Source organism: Patiria miniata, unplaced genomic scaffold (genome assembly GCF_015706575.1).
Source record: "Patiria miniata isolate m_02_andy unplaced genomic scaffold, ASM1570657v1 HiC_scaffold_9, whole genome shotgun sequence".
Lineage (NCBI taxonomy): Eukaryota > Metazoa > Echinodermata > Asteroidea > Valvatida > Asterinidae > Patiria > Patiria miniata.
The window spans coordinates 20,279,085-20,298,525 of NW_024037076.1; the positions used below are offsets into that span (position 1 = coordinate 20,279,085).

General features: G+C 39.5%; 1 protein-coding gene across 1 annotated transcript in view; it reads right to left on the minus strand.

Annotated features, from left to right (window-relative positions):
• Positions 1-18,397, minus strand: part of LOC119721030 (atrial natriuretic peptide receptor 1-like) — a 92,257-nt gene extending 73,860 nt beyond the window's left edge. The window contains exons 1-2 of the mRNA XM_038190898.1: positions 18,077-18,397; positions 1,528-1,663 (exon numbers count right to left, since the gene is read on the minus strand). Coding sequence (XP_038046826.1) covers positions 1,528-1,663; positions 18,077-18,370 — 430 coding nt within the window. The 5' untranslated portion in view covers positions 18,371-18,397. The remainder of the gene's footprint in view (positions 1-1,527; positions 1,664-18,076) is intronic.
• Between the last annotated feature and the right edge of the window lie 1,044 nt (positions 18,398-19,441).

Genomic DNA, 19,441 nt, shown 5'->3' on the forward strand with positions numbered 1-19,441 from the left:
ACACCCCCGGAAGTAGAAGACAGGTTCGCTAGCAACTCATTCTTCGTGTGAACATAAATAAAACAGTTTGGGCAGTTACTGCGTATTCAAAACGGGAACAAAACTAGTTTTAATACCAAAATGCATCGTTTTCCACATCATTGCCAACATATATTTTTTCTACACGTGTTTTCTGTTGTAAAAAAATACATTTTGTCACTCTCTACAGTTCTTGTTATTGTAAGAAATCGCACGTTCGTGGGACGAATATGGTAATCCTTTACCGAAGTCAACAAAAGATACTTCAAAATGATACTTCAGATGACTTGAAACGAGATGTCAAGGACTTTGGAAATACTTCAACCGCTGATCTAGCAAAATTAATAAATGAAATGCTAAAGTTCCTAAATAAATGCTATGAATGCAGGAGAAAGCATCGTAGCTTTCAGGGCCCCCGAAGGCACGCCTTCGTGTCTTCACTCAACCCCTTTCATATCACACACCCCCATTTCCTGAAAAACAGCACGGCGATTTAACATTTGTATGCCATTGTTTAAGACGAAAAAAAACACGTAACTTTTCAGTGAATAATGAATATTGTTATACCTCTGTCTTGAATACTGTATTTTCATTGGCCTAGAACGATCACGTGTTAAGTTTATAAAAAGTCATGGCGGACTCCCTGTGGGATATCAAGTACGTGATATCCCACAGGCTGTGTGCTATGACTTTGTATACGTATACGGCACGTACGGTGTCAAACGCTTGTATCGTTGGTACCCACACTATTTTCACCATGTTTTCACACATGAGTGGGAGCAGCGAACTACCAGACGATCTGCTGTTTCGAGCACGCGACATGCATGTGAGTTGCCGTTAGATTGTCATGATTGTTGTGCTTACTGCCGTTTTGTTATCGTGATTTTCACGTCAAAATCCAAATAATCCAAAACAGAGGTATAACAAAACAATGCTGTGATGTGGGATATGACGTTTTGAACACCCTCGGGGCCCATCGCCTCGAGTGCTATGCGCCCCTCGGGTGTTCAAAACGTCTTATCCCACATCACACCAGTCAACAATTGTTAAAAAGAAAAAGGGCTTCAATATAAATTATGTGCTTGGGTCTAAGCAGGGTTCCCAGCACATTATGAGTCCATTTCCAGAGTTTCCCCTTATATTTCCCTGAGAAACTCCCAAAATTCCATGAGAATTATATGTACTTCAACGAGGTTGCTAGGTATAGTCACGAGGTACATAGCCACTTGTTATTGTCTGGAGAGTCGTTTAATATTCACACTGCATAAACACTACAAAGCCAGTCAAAGGCCAAAGCTTGGACACATGGCACAAACGCCAAACCGGCAAAAACCTTTCCCTTCTGGGTCACTTTCAAATTCCCTGAATTGTTGGTGTTTTTTCCAATTTCTCTGACTTTTCCCTATCGAAAAAAAAATTGGTAACTCGTTTTCAATGTTTTCCCTGGTTTCCAGGGTAAAATAATGTATGACACAGGGCGGGGCAGGTTTACAAGGGAGCAGTTTTTACCTTCGAAAGTCCTGTTCCACATCCGGTGAGTAAGCGCCTGTCCGTCGCGAGGGTTCTCACCAGCTTCCAGGGTCTCGTTCAGTGCCAAGGCGTATAGGATGACGGCATCGTGAAAGGCCCCAACAAAGGTGTTGACCTGGGGATAAAAAACAAAGATAAACCAGTCATCGGCGGGGTTCTTGGATGGGTTTTCGGGCCATATTTCTTTGGTCTTATGTACAGTATTCTGATTTCCACATGACGTGTATATATAGCAGGCATTTTCATCCCAGAAAAAGTGATTTTCCAATCATTTTTTAGGATAACCTTTCCAAAACCTGGTTATCTTAACAAAAAGGCGGCACCCAGCTATTCCTCTTGTAGTACACATACTTTGGTACATTTTATATATTTATAACTAAATTTGATGATTAAGGTTTTTCCATGGAGGAGAAAAAAACCCTGTTATCTTCCCTTTATGGTTGTTCTATTATACGTCTTACTCTGCTTTTTATCATACAAGAGGCTCGAGGATCCTGATTTATTTTTTGATTGTTTCGTTGGGCGATAGCCTTGGAACAATGCGACTGGAAGGCAGCAATCGCGTCATGCATTGTTATGAAGCCCAATACGACAGTGTTCTCAATAATATATCGGAAGACTTTTTTTCCATTCGCAGTGACAAAACTGAGGACGAAAATAGTACCGATGGGGGCTTGCGCTTGCCTGCAAGTCGCAACTGACGATAATATCAGTTACTGCTCTGTTGTTTTTTCTACCTTTTACATTAGGCCATTTTGATTATCGCCAAAAAACATTGTGGTTTACCAAACGAAATAAATATCCCAAACGGTTAAAACATTATTTTTTAGAAGCATTTTTTTTTTTACTTCCCGATTTAGAAACGAATTACGAAACAAAATCACAGTATCGTCCGCACGGAATCCATATCAAAATGCAGGAAGCGAGTAATCTCTTATAGCGATTGAAGTCCTCGTATTTCACCACAATAACACCTATGGCTCTGAAAGGGTTCTTTCACATGTATATTTGGAAAACAAATTAGGGGGAAAGGTCTCGGTGCAAGAATTGTCACCTCTACGCAGCAAGCGTTATTAGCAACGGACGTGACCAGGGAAACAAACATTGTGAATAACTGTAGCGCGCACGACGGCAGTTTTGCACGAGCATAATACACAAGAAGTCATTGACCTCAGAATCAGACTCAACCTTGTAGCGCCTGTACTTAAGATCTTAGTCTGGTGTCTTACGCTCCCTTAATGCAAAGATCGTCACCGTTATATGGACTCGTCTCTTCTGGTGTCCGGTTGCCTACCCGTAAATTTTGCAACGATATTGTGCTCAATTCCAGACAGCAATCAGAGTTACTGGTATTTACACGGATGGTGAATATAATGTCTTTAAACATCACTCATTAGTGAAATTTCCCCTTAAAACTACATATTTTTAAATTCCAATGTGCATGGTCTAAAAGGGATACAATCTTTACAGAAACTTTATTGTCACGACTATTTGATTACGGAAGTTGCCAAAACGTTTTCTGAGGCCACTTCTATCTGTTTTTTTTTATTGTTTAATTTCGCTTGTACTTACTTGGCAGTCAATCAGCCGACAAACGTTAAGTCACAACCTATACTGTCTCGAATTGTACTATTTAGGTTTTCCCGGCTATTTTCTGTCCAATTCTAATAGGCCTATTCAAATTCGTCCAGCAAAATCGAAAGTGCACTTTCAATGTTTAATTTTGTCCTTTTTGATACAGTTTCAATTTTAGTTCAAGAAAATTAAAACTGCTCAATGAGCACAGACATTCGTCCAGGAGTATTCGATTTCGTCTCTTCTACGCCGAACCGTGTCATTCAGAAAACAAATTCGTCTTAATATGCCACACAATTTTATAACAATTTTTTTCAATTTCGTCATACTTCACTATATGACATCTTCAGTAGGAGACATACAGGCCGCTGATAACAGTATTTATCCACTTTTTTTTAGCTCCTTATTTTTTCATAACTTTGTTGTTTGTTTCTTTTGATTATCGTTTTAAAAATACGTTAGACTCAGTTTTGGGCACACACAAATGTTAGACTGGGAGCTAATGGTCATCGTAGTTTTTGACGTTTCCTTCTTTCATTTTAATTTAACACTTGTTTCATTCGTTCAGCAAGCTGTACTATCTATAAAGTATCGTATATGAGAAAGTGCAATTTCGGTGGCGCGCAGCCTCAAATAATGTCGCGCACTAGCTCGGTGACTTTTTTTTCATACAGTTGGTATCAAAACGTGCGCCAAACTTGAAGCTAGAAAGTTATGAAAGCTCACAGCGAGAAACGCGCAATTGGCGAAAATATTGCGAAAAAAAGTGCGGGGAGGGGGCGCAATCCGCCCCCGGCCCTTTTAGGGTTAAGCACACCTACTTGTTCTGAAAACATCATACGGACGAATGTGCTGAATTAATTTTGCTCGAGGACAAGGGAAATGCTTTAGCAATGACTAATTTACAAAGACTAATGCAGACTAATTTACTGAGCATACGTTTTAAATTGATTGATACCAGACGAATTCGATTTCTGAAATGCTGAGACGAATTCAATCTGAATCGACGAATTCTCTTGACCAAACACTTAAATAAGTTGACCAAACTTTGAAATTGAATGATAAATGACTAAATTGATTTGACTAAAAGCATGTAAAAATGTTCTCGGACGAATTTGAATATTGGAAGTGGTGAATTGGAATGGAAAAGTTTTAAAATAGCCGGGAGATCTATGTAACATAATTATTCAGAAGTTCACAAATTATAGAGGTCATTCCGAGAGTGACATGGCATAAAAAGTGGAGCATGGCACATAAGAGAAAAAATGGGGGCAGGTTTCTATGACCTGTCAATTCAAATCCTACACAATTCCAGTAAAGATTAAAAACAGTCCTTACAATATGAAAGTGCCTTAGAGACAGTTGTTAGCAACAAACGCTTCTCCACTTTGCAATCAAAGGGACTTTCTCCCTCTGTAGGAGGCGCACAGCGGAGGCTCAGACGTTTCACCAGCGGATCAACTGAGAAAGCTTTACTCGGGTTTCGAATGCCGATTTCAGTAGTTCCTTAGTTCGAATGTTTTTCTCAGAACATCGAAGGAAATGACGAAGCATGCAAAACAGTGAGGTCCCCAATCAAACTACAATCCCGAATATCTTTCAATGAGCAGCTTATGTAAGCCACACAGAAGGACACTCAACTCTCCAGCAAGTAAACAAGCCTGAAGACAAACATCGACGGTCGTACTCTGACTCTCTTCTGTATATTAGACATCGGAAAGGCTAACGGTCATCTGAGTCATGAAAACTTTCCGGCTTAGACAGAGACCACAATTACTTTTTTTAAAATAGGAATTATCGTAGGGATACTTTTTTACACAGACGACATAGAACTCCAGCGGATACATTTATCCTTAAAATCACTTTAGCTCTCAATCTAGATTAAGTAAAAAGTCCCATGCATGTCCTTGCTAAGACTGATAAGATTTGCATCCATGAACATGTTCGGCCTTCGATCGCCCCAGAACAGCAGGCCGAACCCCAAACTGTATCATTACCATCATCGGTAATCCCAACGGTGTATCACTTTGAATTTCAGCTATTTCCAGCGTCTCAGTTCACTGACATTTGGATACTTTCAATGTTCATGTTCTCCTTAAACTGATTTAACCTTTTGAGGGATTAGGGCATTAAGCCGATTTCGCATTCGTTTGGGCAAGTACTTCAATGTACAGCGTCATAATCAGTTTAATACCATTTATACAAATGTTTATATTAGTCACTAAAAAAGACTAGGCCTAAGGGAGATATAAAATGTCATTGAGAACTAAGCAATATTGCAACCGAGGGAGTTAAGTACACTTGTGCAGTGCCCGTTAATATGTGCCTGTTCGGAAGGGACAAATTGCTTGGCCGCTGGTAATGGTTGCTTTGATTGGTATTGGTTTGTTGATCCTCTTTTCACACACTGTTGCACTGGTTTTAAAATATAATTACTTTAAACAATTTTAAAGCTTATCAGATTGAAAAAAAAAACGTTTTGAGGAATCCCTTTTTGGATATAAGTTTTATGAATCCTAGACTATGTCCCTGCCAATACTGGCCAATCAGAATCTAGATTTCAAGCTCACGCCTCCAACACTGACCAATCACAATCGTTCCCTTGTGCTTGATGACTGATACCTTTAAAGAAATATCAAGCTAATGTCTTTTTTCCTTCTAAAGTTAAAATTTGAATTTTATTTACAACTATTATGCGCCTATCAATTGTTTCCCCCACCCCTCCCCCGGGCTGCCCCAACTAATACGTGGGGATTGTCACTATTGAGGTGACAAAATCCCCACCCTCGGGCAAAATCTAAGTGACAGTCCCCGACCATGCCCCGACATACATACGTGGGGCGCACTAGTGATTGCCTTTCCATGTAGTACGACAATGTTACCAATGTAATTTGAGTGACCAAAATCCAGACCCTTGGGCATGAAGAACGTGACCAAATCCCGGCATCGGACCTGGCAGTGGGGGGGGGGGGGGACATTTGAAAGGCGCATTACATTTCTTATATGTTGTGCAATAATACGTGAATTGATGCCTCATTTAATTTTGGAAAACAATTATATAGAAACTGCATTGCTTGCTCATCATCCATATCCACGAAGCACTGCGAATATCGACAGGTTATTCCCGCATTCTTTGTTACCAAGGTCAGCGATCCGGGGGGGGGGGGGGGGGATTGGGGAGGGGATATGTCCCCGAAGCAAGAAAAGTATAGTTATTTTCAAATTGGTTTACAGAAATATCGACTGGAAACATGATGCTTTGACTGTTTAAAGTTAAAATTCAAAACAAATATTAGATAGGACGAGTGTATCATATTCACCGGAGTCACTTAAAAAAATAAATCGAAACAATATCCAAGTTACCACGCCAGACGGCAGTAAGGCCATCAGCCTCGGTCCAAAAGCTTGGCCACCGGTATCAAATGAGTTGAATAATCGTCACAGCCATTTTTGGGAAGGTATACACCTCCAGAGTTGGAAAATAGGTGACAGCATTGCAGCGGTGGCAGCTTTTTGGGTGTTATCACCTATTCTTTCAAAATGTCCATCAAAATGCTTGTTACCACTCAAGCATAGTGCATCCGCACTATAATCATTTATGCCCTGATTTGATACTGACCAAACCCCCAGGCTGATGGCCTTAGTAATTGCTCAGAACAGTTTAATATCGTCCCTATATTAGCGTTTGGTAAATATATGGATTATTTTCATAAATGTTACAAATTAATAAATATTTCCGTTGTTCATTAAATAATGGTTTTAAAATTGCGGGATTTTGAAGTTAGAAGAACATATGTATATTAGGTTAATGGCAGACAGTGCGACGTCACCCGGGCATTTAGTGAATAGTGATAGCTTCGGTACTTTGAAATTGGTCGTTATACATTATGAATAGGCTACAATCACAGTCACGCATATCACAAAAGAAGCTCTCCAATTAAAGCACTGTCATGCCATAATCTAATCTATATTCTAATTTAACAACCAGTCGGCGTTCATTCGTGAAATGAAGTTTCGATTCGATAAGCCCTTTAGAAAATCGTTGTTAATTTATTGCAGAGCATGCAGAAAAATAAGGGGGAAGTGTTGTATACGTCTCAATCTGAAACATGTATCTGAAAGCCTTACACGTGGCACGGGTGCATACCTATATGTTCCCCAATACCTATGTTCCCCAACCCTAACCTTAACCCTAACCATCTAGGCCCTAACCCTAACCCTCACCCCAATCCTACCCTAACCCTATAAACCCTACGGATTTGGGAAACATAGGTATTGGGACACATAGGTATTGGGGGAACATCGGGTAGATCCCGATGGGACAATATGTAATTTTTTCCATCCCCCAATGCTTGCCCTCCAATCTTTTCCGTTTCCCTGTCACCTTGATGTAAGTCTTCCTGACGCAGACTTCAAAAATTGGACAGTAGCTAGCGGTGAATCTTCCATACATCAGGAGGCATCCCTCCTAATGTATGCAAATGTATGCATGACGTGCACATCACATGACGTACAATTTCGGAGGTGATGAGCTTCGATTTGCTGAATTCGAAAGTGTCTCCGACAAGCATCAATAAAGAGAGAGAAATTACTAATCAGTATTTAAAACTTTAGCAATTGAAATGCTTGAAAGATAACTTCATGGAGACAATGATGATTTGCGTACTTTTTGCGGTAAGAGTGAGTTTTTTGATAATCGTGTGTTCAATCACCGTCCATGCACATAGCTAAACAATGATTTTAACAAAAATAAACAATTATGATGCGCGCGCAGAGGTGATCCAATTACCAGTCCCCATATTTTAAGGGGGCGGGAAACAGTCTACTATGATGTTAGCCACGAAAATGATGCACAATGCATAATCACTTTCAAAACACGTTGCCCCAGATAACGTCTATTCACGCTTCTTCCCTTGAGGATCTGGTTTAAGTTGCGGCTGGCGCTTCCTGACACAACATGCTTCTTTTTCAAATGATAAACCGGATTAGTTAGGCATTAGAGTCTGGGTAAACAGAATACTCAAAGAAGCTCATAAATCAAGAAAGTAATAGAAAGAAAAAAAACCCCACACAAATAGGCCAAGTCCGCACAGCCAAACAGTTCAAGAATTGCAACCCCAAACTTACACCAGAAATTGAGAAAAATACATTCTAAGCAGTGTATATAATACGACACTCAGGTGTTGCTGTGTTCAGGGATTTTTCTCAAACGAGTTCCCTTGAAATACCTTGCTATGACAAAACTATATGCACGTCTGTTGGATGTAATGTTTTCCTGCTGTTAAATTTTAATAGCCCTAGTTTTAAATTACATCCGGCCTACAGAGGTCCCTCCCCAAAAGAACAATTTTTCTCAAACGAGTTCCCTTGAAATACCTTGCTATGACAAAACTATATGCACGTCTGTTGGATGTATATTTTCCTGCTGTTAAATTTTAATAGCCCTAGTTTTAAATTACATCCGGCCTACAGAGGTCCCTCCCCAAAAAGAAATTTTTTTTTAACGAATAAAAAGCTTTACTTCTATAAATTCTAAGCAAATCAGATAATTTGGTGTATATTTCTATGATGTGCTTTGGTATATGACTTACAGCAAGTAACCCTATCGGCAGCTCAAACCAATAGACTATATTCACGAGTCGGCCATATTAAATTGAAAGTGAGGTAAACTCTTATTTTTTTGGAACTTGGGAGTAGAAATGAAAGCAATGAAATACATTTTCGTTAAGAAATTAATACCAGTCTGCTCTGATGAATAATTTAAAGTTTGTGATTAAACATACCCTAATGTTTTAAGCCACATTAAAAAAAAAAGACAGCAAGGCTTGGTAAGCACTCCAATCATAAAACAGTCTGGCACCATCCCAATCAACAGTTTACAATTTATAAGAGAGATTCTGGGAGCACAATCTAAAATGGCGTCCTCGCCAATACGATCTACTGACATTAAGAAGCAGGTGCCACATGTGCATGTTGTTCTCGTGTTATTCGTCACTCAAATGAAGTCTATATTAGAAGCTTCCGCTGCGAATTGCAAGGGTTCTTCTATTTTATTATTAGAATTTATTCCTGGACCATATCTGGGACATCTGTTATCAAGGAAGGAAAGCAAATCTCGACAAAGTGGATACGGCTGTACTGGCGTCATAAGATAAGGGTTAGTTTCGGTTGGGCGAAGCAATTTCTTAATTTGTCAACACCGCGAGGACAGATACGACTACGACCAAACCATATCATTCGGACATGTCAAAATGTATCGATCCTCCTTACATGAAACATTCTAATCTGTGAGGACTCATGAATGCTGAACGCTTTCTATGATAAGACGTACGCTGAGACACGTGTTACTAATTCGGGCGTATAAAATCCAAGTGCGCCATAAGATATTCATCAATAACTTGAAAAATAAAAATACAGCAGACAGACGGATGCTTATCAAGCGCAACGAACGCTACAGCTGGTGCAAGTACAATAAGGTTTGCAACATCCTAATGGACGAAGTGGACGTCATTAAAGTAGAAGACAGTCTTGTAGACTATTTAGTTCGATGTTTCAATTAAGATGATCACTTTTTAAACGCCGTGTAAGAAATAAAGTGCAAGTGTATGTGCGTGAACATATGGAAACAAGGCCAGGCGCTGATCAACCATCTGCGCGTGCCAAATAAAATTTGGTTATTCAATCATGAATGCTTATTGCTTCAAGATCGCTCGTCACTTCATTAAACACGTTATGGCTGGTCTACTTTACCGAAGAACAAAAATGGTGCATATATAAACGCTGTACAGTGTAAACATGCTTGCATATGAATACCATGATGATTATAACACAACACATAACAGAATTCAACAGGTTGGCAAACTGGAGTACTCTATCATTTTTAAACACACCGTATAACAATTACAATTTAACCAGATTTCTCTGTCATATTACAACGCAAAGGGACAGAATGTTATTTTAAGTCTAATTTTGATTCTCTAAATGACAAATTAATTTACTTCTGAATTCTGATCAACAAATCGTTCGGAAACAAGGAAGTATAGACTGTCTTGATGGAAGCTCTAATCTGAAACAAAAGTCCAAAACACGTACATACGATGGACATGACTGCTATCAGACACCGCAACCGCTATGCATGGCAGGATTTCCAGATATGAAAAATACCTGCAAACTGCGGGCTAATCATCTATTATAACCGGCACAGCTGACGCCACCGTATTACGATTAATTGGCCACAAATCATGACAAATGACCCGAGCAGTACGTCCAATCTCCCACTACAGAGTGGCCCCAAAAAGTCTTCACTTTTTCAGAAGCAGATTTCTCAAAATTGGGAGACACATTGAAATTGCTTTAAGATATTCCTAAACCACAAGGTGGCACATATGGTGGCATATGTGAAAATGGCATTGAAAATAAAGCCTTAATTAAGAAATGACGGCCATTTACATAAAGATGGTCAAAAACCAGTTTGTCCACAAGCGTGTATGAGATACATGTGTGGTCATCGTTATGGCAGTTCTTTGTGCACTGAGTGCTATTGTTTTGACCAAGTTTCATAGACTTGCATGTGGAGTAATTGTGGATCGGACAAAATGGTTTTTGACCGTTTCTCTGTAAATGGCCGTCATTTCTTAATTTAGGCTTTACTTTCAATGCCATTTTCACCATATGACACAGTAATCTTGTAGATTAGGAATATGTTCAACAAATTACAATAGGCTATGTCTCCCCAATTTTGAGAAATCTGCGTCTGAAAAAAGTGTAAATTTTTTGCGGCCACCCACCGTTTCGTTTGTTTGTTTTGGGCACAAACAGATCCGCTTTGCGAGCAGACTGGCTCCCGGTCCGTATATTATACATACTAATTGTGAGGCGGGAACCAGCGTACCCCGCGAGAACGGGTATCATTGTCTTGCAGCCAATAATTCGAAATTGTAAAGTAATAATTCAACTTAACATGGGCCAATTTCTTTGGTCGAAAGTGACAATTTTTTGCATTATGCGTCGGTTTTGGGCTTTAACAAGCGTTTACCACGAAATGAAAATAGTTGAAAGAAGGTAAAAAGTAGAAATATTATATATACATGAACACAAGGTTGAAATTTACGTTTTTTTAGCCTGTTTAGTTCATTAGTTGTTGCTGGCAATTGGATGCACAGTACATCTTTAATTCCAGCAAGCCCCAATGTAACTTACGTATATTCATAATCATTAACCCCAGAGCATGCCAGATAACACAACTTGTTTAAACCATTTTAAAATATTTTTTCAAAGCATTTTTTTTTCTCCAAAAACGATCTTTACAACGAAACGTATGCATTACAGCACTGGGCATTACCGTTTGCTCCGCTACATGTAGGCCTAAGATTAAAAAAAACACCCGCTTTTCATAAAATGAATGTTTTCCGATAATCTCCCCTTTTTTTTTTAATCAAACCGACTTCTGTTCAAACCGCCACAACAGAAATATAACGTCATTTGCATAACAACACCGCCCACAAAAGGGGACTCTGCAGCTTGACGATATCAGGAAAAGCGGACAATGGACGATGATAACGTTAGAGGAAATCGTCAATCACTCTTATCGCACGTCAGACGCAGGTACACAGAACTATTATGCTATACCAGCTGTAAACCAGTTAACATTTCACGTGAATGCGAAGCGAATCTCGCGGGAGAATAAAACCCACCTTCAACTTGACTGGTACACTTTCACGCTCTTTTTACGCATGATTCGTTCCCAAAGGTACCGAATTATTAACTAGATAGGACCTACACATTCCGGTTTCCGGACGACGTATTATCCGGGTCCATGAAGGCCTACCCACTTTCAACATCAGAACGCGCAGTACTTCCATAATTATATCAAACCAGACCTAATATTGACTGCATTATAATATGTCAAACTCGGTGCAGAGATACCTTTGATGAATAATGCAAAACCCTTCATTTTGTTTGTCCAGCTGTTGCCGTCCTCTCACCGATTCATTTGTTTACTGACCATTTGTCAAAATTGATTTGCGTGTTTGAAGTGCATTACAACTGTTAACTGCTGCAGGTTTTCCTTTCATCAAACACTTGTGAACAAGAATGAGCCGATAAAAGTTTCTTTTATATAAATGAGCGTTAAAAGAGCGTATTATCTACACAATAGATGTAAAATTGTCAAATGAAAAGGGAATAACTAAAACCGTCGTTAAAAATCGATAAAAATTGATTTACAAATGTATATAAAAAGTAAGTCACACACAATGGATTGTATCCCTTTTGTTAAACGTATTAGAAGAAATTTGTTTTGTAGTAAAAACCTAATTATCAGAGGAATTATCGTTGGAGCAGCTGGTGTATCTCAACATTTCAGTGAAGGAAAACGGACAGGGGGAGGGGGCACGCCCCCAACCACGGCCTGCTTCCCATCGTTCAGAATTTTGGAAAGGCAAAAATACGTTTTCTGTTGTTTTGAAACCCTTAACAAAATGAGGCCATTGCAGTCCATCAGTGACCGCATCCTCGGACCAAAGTTAAAGCTACTATCGATAATGATGAATTGCAACTATAATGCCTTCATAGGTTCATGAGTTTTCTTTATTATTGGTTCGAGGTCGCTCTGTAGCTATGATAAATCAACTGTATAGGCCCACTTCTGACATCGAGACTGCTGAAAGTTCAGCCAGGGCATTCCACTGTGTTGAGCGACCATCATTGAAAAACCCACCAAAAGTTGTGTGTGATAGAGAAAACTCCATCTTCAATATTGCCAACAGTAACATCTTCCACTCGGCTGAATCGCATTATCTCTGGAAGATCAACCCGACGTTCAGAATTAATTAACCATCTCAACTATCCCCAAGGAGGTTCCGTAATGCTGCATGCATCTATGCCGCATGCTTGGCGTGCGGGCAAGCAGACAAGAAAGAAATAGCCAAGGGGAGAAGAGACGTATCCCCAGCTGAGAGCGCCGACAAGGCAAACGGCGGGAAATCATGAAAGCGCCTGGTTACCGTCACCATGGCAACCAACCATGAAGAATCCTTACTGGAGGCAAGACTGTGTTGAGCGCAAACAACATCAGTGTTCATTGTACCAATGGCGCCATTAGGCATAATGTTAAAACGTCCACTGTTTGAAACAAAAACGAAGCCGCGCATGCAAAACAAATATCGCTTGCTTAATAGGTGTTATAAAAGAGCCCGCTCGATCGTTTCTTTAATGAAGCGACAAAACAAATGTTATTAAAAAGTGGACATAAATAAAGACCATCGCTAATTCGGATGGGTCTCGAACCAACGACCTTCCGCTTTCCAGTCCAGACGTCTTACCATTCGATCTCCGAGTTTGCCATGGTCAACTGGCCACTTGGAACTGATAAGCCAGCAGCTGGAGCCGTCATCGCCTTTCCTCGGAAGTTTGTGTCCTGGAAATGTGAAGTCCTAACATTGGGAAGAAGCTTGTCAACTTCTCCCTCAACTGAACACTGCATAAACCATTAGGTCACGTCCTATATATGACCAGCTTTGGATGTTTTGCAAGGACACGGCTGGAGAATAATCTGGCAAAACAACGCAACCTTTGATAATAAATGGGCATCTGAAATCATTCCATGTGCAGAAATGACGAAACACTTTAGAGATTAAATAAGAGGCATTATATACGGAATGTTAAGCAAAAGGACAGCAAAAGTCGACACGTATTTTGGCAATGGTTAACTTTGTAAATTTACTGAAAAAGGCCACAGCTTTAAAACCGATTGATTTTGACATCAACATCGAGACTTCCGCAACTCGGAGGCAGTAAAAGCTAATCGAACTATGTACGTGTGCTCGGGGGAACGCATTCTGCAAATTTTGCAATGTCTGATTCTCATGATGAAGCCATAGACTGTCTGTGATCATAAACACACCATGGATGGGTTTCTTGGCATTTAAATGTCTAATGTACTTTAACTTTTTACAGGGAAAAATATTAAATGCATACAACTTCAGGTGTGTTTCATCTCTTCAACTTTTTTTTTTTTTTTTTTTACCAATAAAGGGTGCACGCGATATTGTTCTTAGGAACACATTTTGTGCAACTTTCTACTTCTCTTAAATGTATGAAAACTTTTTGACTTCTCTTTTTGGTTAATTTCATTGAAAAGTCTTCTTCGAACATTTAAAATTGTCCATGCTTTTCCGGACAATTGAGGACGCTGTTCGTACAATGTCATTTCAGAAAGACACTGTTCAGTTTAGGGGTTTTCTGTGAACCAAAAATTTGCTCATTGAAAACATTTGTGAGAAAGGGTTGTTCATTGGCTTACTGCCATGTACTTACACAACAACGAATCACCTAAGAAAAAAATACGACAGCAAAATATCCAACATTCTAGCAACTTTTTTGTGTGCTGAAATAGCAGTTACATTGAGGTTTGGCCTGGAATGACATCACAGTTTGGTGATGAATATGGAAATTGGCATTAGCATAAAAACCAAAAAGGCACCAAAATACCCTTCAAAGCGGCAAAACAGAAATTGAAAATTAGGTTAAATGGGACACAAAGGTGCATTTCAAGGATATCATTAAAACAATTACATCGCATGAGCCCTTTAAATAAATTCAACCCAATTATGCGTTTAATTTAGTGTCCCTCCTTCAATGAGCTGCTATATTTGTCGTGCGCTTCCATTTAACTTCATTTAAATACGACCACTGTAAGAGTAGTACCAAGGAGTAGTATCAATTTTGAAGAGTCACTTTGCATTGATTTTGAGGTAATTACATTAAGAAACCTCTCAATCTGTGACATAAACATCATTGTTATACATTTCATATACACGTATAAATATCTCAGAAATATAAGAGCAAATTTAGGAACTGGCGTGTTTGATGCAATCAATATATAAAAAGGAATTCAATGTTTGATTCATCATTATTTTGACATTATTTTGATACTTATTAAATGTAGGAATTTGAAACAAATTATAAGTACACAGTCATTTCCCTAACCCAACCAAGTCTAAACCACAAATTACAGTATCTTTGTAACTAAATGGCCCATATGGTGCCTATTTTCTTAGGATCACATTTTGTGGAATTATCTAGTTTGGAAACTATCTGACATCCCTTTTTGGTTAATTTCATTGAGAAATGCACTTCTTCAAACATTTCAAAATGTCAATGCTTTTTCGGACAACTGATGTCGCTGTTGCTGTGATGTCATTTCAGGAAGACACTGTTCGGTTGAGGGGTTTTTCTGTTCTCATTGTTAACCCAACATTTGCTAATTGAAAACATTTGTGAGAAAGGGTTGCTCATTGGCTAACTGCCATGTACTTACACATCAACGAATCACCAAAGAAAAGAAAATTTATGACAGCAAGTACCCAACATTCTAGCAACTTTCTGTGCTGAAAAAGCTGTAACATTCTGCCCGGAATGACATCACGATTTGCTGTTGAATATGTAAATTTGCAGCAGCAAATAAACAAAAAGGCACCAAAATACCCTTCAAAAATGGCAAAACAAAAACTGATATAAGGTTGAATGGGACACAAAGGTGCATTTTCGAGAACTGCTTTGAAAATATTACATTGCACCTGTCATTTAAACCTGAGCTATGATGGAGTTTTGACTTCTTAAGAATGAAACATTCATTGCTGCGCTCACATATATTAAAATTTATAGAAACAAATTATTCCACAGAGTTTTGAAAAGATTATTAAATATCAGCATGGCAATAAAAGCCTGGGTATACAGAATCAAATTAGAAGGAACATGAAGATATTTAGACCAACGTCAGGCCGTGGAATATCTATATAAATAAAGCCCCGGATGTCTAAGTGAAACCGAATGACCTGTTCCCGGCTCTCAGTTTTTTTTTGATCAACAGAATGTCGACCTACATGAGACAGCTTCGATCGTTCTTTTGCATCATGATTGATATGATGGTTCAAAAATGCCAAACTATTTGACCTGTAACTGAATATTTGAGCCGATATGAAAGAGGAAATCGAATCCACGTCCAGGCCAGGACCATTGTCCGTCCCAATCCAGCCCAAATACCGCTGACTGAAAGTGGGCCCTACATCCAGATTGGGAATCGGTTGCGCCGCACCACCTGTACCACCTTTCACTACATCCCTTCTAGATTTACCCACCCTTGGGGCAAGGCATCTTCTTGGTTTGTCACGGAGATTCAGGGCCTCTAATAAGGCATGCCGCTTTACATAACTGAAGAAGCTGCTGAGCAACGGGTAGGTCAACATCAGCTTGTCGATGCCACATGCGACCCAGTTTCACCTTAAGCCATTCACCATACCAAAGAAGATTCTTTCGGCCTTAAGCGTCAATGGGAATCGAAATCCTCGTTCTTCTTTAGCTTTGCGAGGAATCCGACGCCTGTCACGGGCTTGTCTTGTCCCTCGGTTAAGCCGCTTGTCGGCTAAAATTTTAATATGGCAATGCATTAATTATGTGCGTTCCATCATAAAAAAACCCCATACTTAGCCAATGGGTGATCTGCTTCATCCACGTTTGTTTGAAGCGTATTACCCATAATGCCCAAGGACATAAGCTGCTCTGCTTCGCACTAGAGTATGCCCCAAACCATGCTGTTAAATAAGTTACTTTTTAATAGACACGAAATACTAATAAAGAAAAAACCAGGGTAAGCTAACCTTTTAAAATCAAGTGAAAGTATAAAAATTGTATTATGCATAACCATAACTAAAAATACATAAAAACAGTTACAATTTATAAGTTAAACCTTGAAAAGGTATTCCTGTTCTCGTAGAAGCAAGTGCATATTGGTATTAATATTTATTTTTACTGGAAATACACCAAACAAAATAATGGCATGGATTAGCACAACAAAAGTGGCTGATGAATAAAAGCTAATAAATTATCAGCGACATGGGTGTAGACTGTAGAATAGCAAAAATATACGAACTCAATAGGAGAGAAAGTAATCCCCGCTTATTGAATGAAAAACCATCAGGTCTTCCTGCAGCAAACTACAGACGTGTGACCAATTATGGTAAAGCATTCAATTTCAGAGTTTGTTTTTAGAAATGTCATTAACTTGGAATGTACTTTCATACCACTAGTTCTGTTCGTTACAAGGCCTTTCTGCTCGAGTGACTGCCTGTGCAAGTTGAAATTTGCTTTTGGTGAAAAATGAACAGCTAATCTACCAGCAACATGTTGCTCTTCACAGGCGATTAAATTTTGTTCGAAGGAAGGACACTTCAGTAGCTATCCCCGTGCAAGAAATACCAACAACACAATGTATTCTTTGTATATCGTACTATTGTTAAAGCAACACCGAGTATGTTAAAAAAAAATTTATTTCTTTTAATTTACAGCTTTTACAAGATCATAATGAAAAGCGGTCTCTCGTTGTTCATGTAATGAAAGAATGGAACATATTTTTGACTTTTTTCCGCAAACAACCACCCACTGAAACAGATAACACAACAGTAACTGAATTGCCAGGTACAGTGACAACCCACTTAAATCAGGGGAAAAAAACCTATTTTTTCATCTCGGCTGATAAACACATATATGATTCAAGATGGATTTTGTTTCGGCAGCGGAAACTGGATATATATTTTTACTCTTTTTGACGCAGGTTTAACACTTATTCCTTGCGCTTTAGGCGTTGCTGGAATACTACCCACTAATGATGTAGAACCATGCCTTTCAAATTCTTTATTAAAGGCTCGGCTAACGCTAGGTTCATGGTACAGCTTACCAAAATATGATTATGTTTGTGCTTAACGCTTTTAAGTCTGCGTGAACCTCGCGGGGAATGCACACACGCTGACCGTTAAGCGCAGCACTTTCTGCAGTAATTGGGAGATTCTTCGCTTAGCCAGATCCATGAAATTTGGCCATTTATGAATCGAAAGCTTGAGATGAGTATGTGTGGAATGGCAGAAAGGTATTGCTTTCTCAAGGGAATTATCTTTACCTCTTCTCCAAGTGCATCAAAGCTGAAGTTGTACTGCTTCAAAGCCCGCTCCTTGACCTGGGTGGCGAAGGCTTTAAACTGAGGCGTCTCTGGCTTACGCAAGGTGAAGGTCATCAGGGATCGGTAAGCCTCCTTGGCAGCAGCGTCATTCTTGTCACCACGCTCCCAGCTGACGTCCCCGAAGTACTTGCTGTCGAAGAGGAAGATGTTGAAGAAGGCGTACTCCCCGTTGGTCATGCCCAGCTCGTGGGCAGCTAGCATGATTTTGCGGATGGAGTCTCCCGATGCACACATGACCACAACTGCAGAACGGAAAGAAAGGAAAAGAAAACAGTCCTGTCAAAACAACACTTAAGTACAACAGGTAGATCTCTGGCTTCCCGATGAACGAAGATCGATTGGTGTCTACATGGAGGCATCCTTCCTCATAGCTGTCTATTGAGCTTCACTTTTTACAAGTTTGTTTTCGATATGTTCTGTATAAACCGACTTTGTCTAATAAGTTTACAGTCTCTTTTTTGTTTTGTGCCAAATATTGCAACAGTATAGAGTCAAGGACATATACCACGACTGACTGGCACTATTATATTAATGTGTGTTAAGACAAACACCACGTGACACGTCCCTTTATTTTCTCTTTGGTAATACACGATAGTGGAAATCAGACTCTTTTGCCGGATAAAATGTAGCTGTTAATTTCAAATGTGTTTCCTTAGTGATGGTAGGATCTGTGCATACACATGAATGAGAGCTACTAGTATTTGCTCTATCGAGCACGTGCAATAGCTGTCTCGGTTACAAATGGCCGACCTTTGCCTCTTTTCAACCCGAAATTTAACGCATTTTGTTGCCTCTGTATTTGGCCAGGAATGCACTAATCATCTCCAGTGGGAAAACATCCCGCGCACCCAGCGATACTCATAAATCACTGCGCAATTTGCAGCCTCAGTCGAAAGAGTACTCTTGTTTGCGACTGGACTTCTTGACAGGTGTATACTCTTCAAGTTGCTTTATCTCATACAAGTTGAGATTAGACCTGGGTTAATTTGGCCAGTCTCAAGATTATAGTTATAAGCCGGTTGCAATATCAGGTCGGCACGAAAAGCCCGTTAGTGGAGTGATCTATAATGTGGTTTTCTCAGCCCGTGTGATTAGCCTAATTGGGGTGAATCAGTCAGAAGATTCTCATGGTGACGGTATACCTACTGAAGGTATTATTTACGACGGGGTGCCAGTGATTTGTACAGGCGCACCATACTGGTAAGTCTCCTATCTACAAATAGGGGTTCGTTTGAACACACGCAGTCCGGTTTGGTATGACTTAGTTGCAAATGCATAAAGTACTTCGAAAATCACAAGTTATTA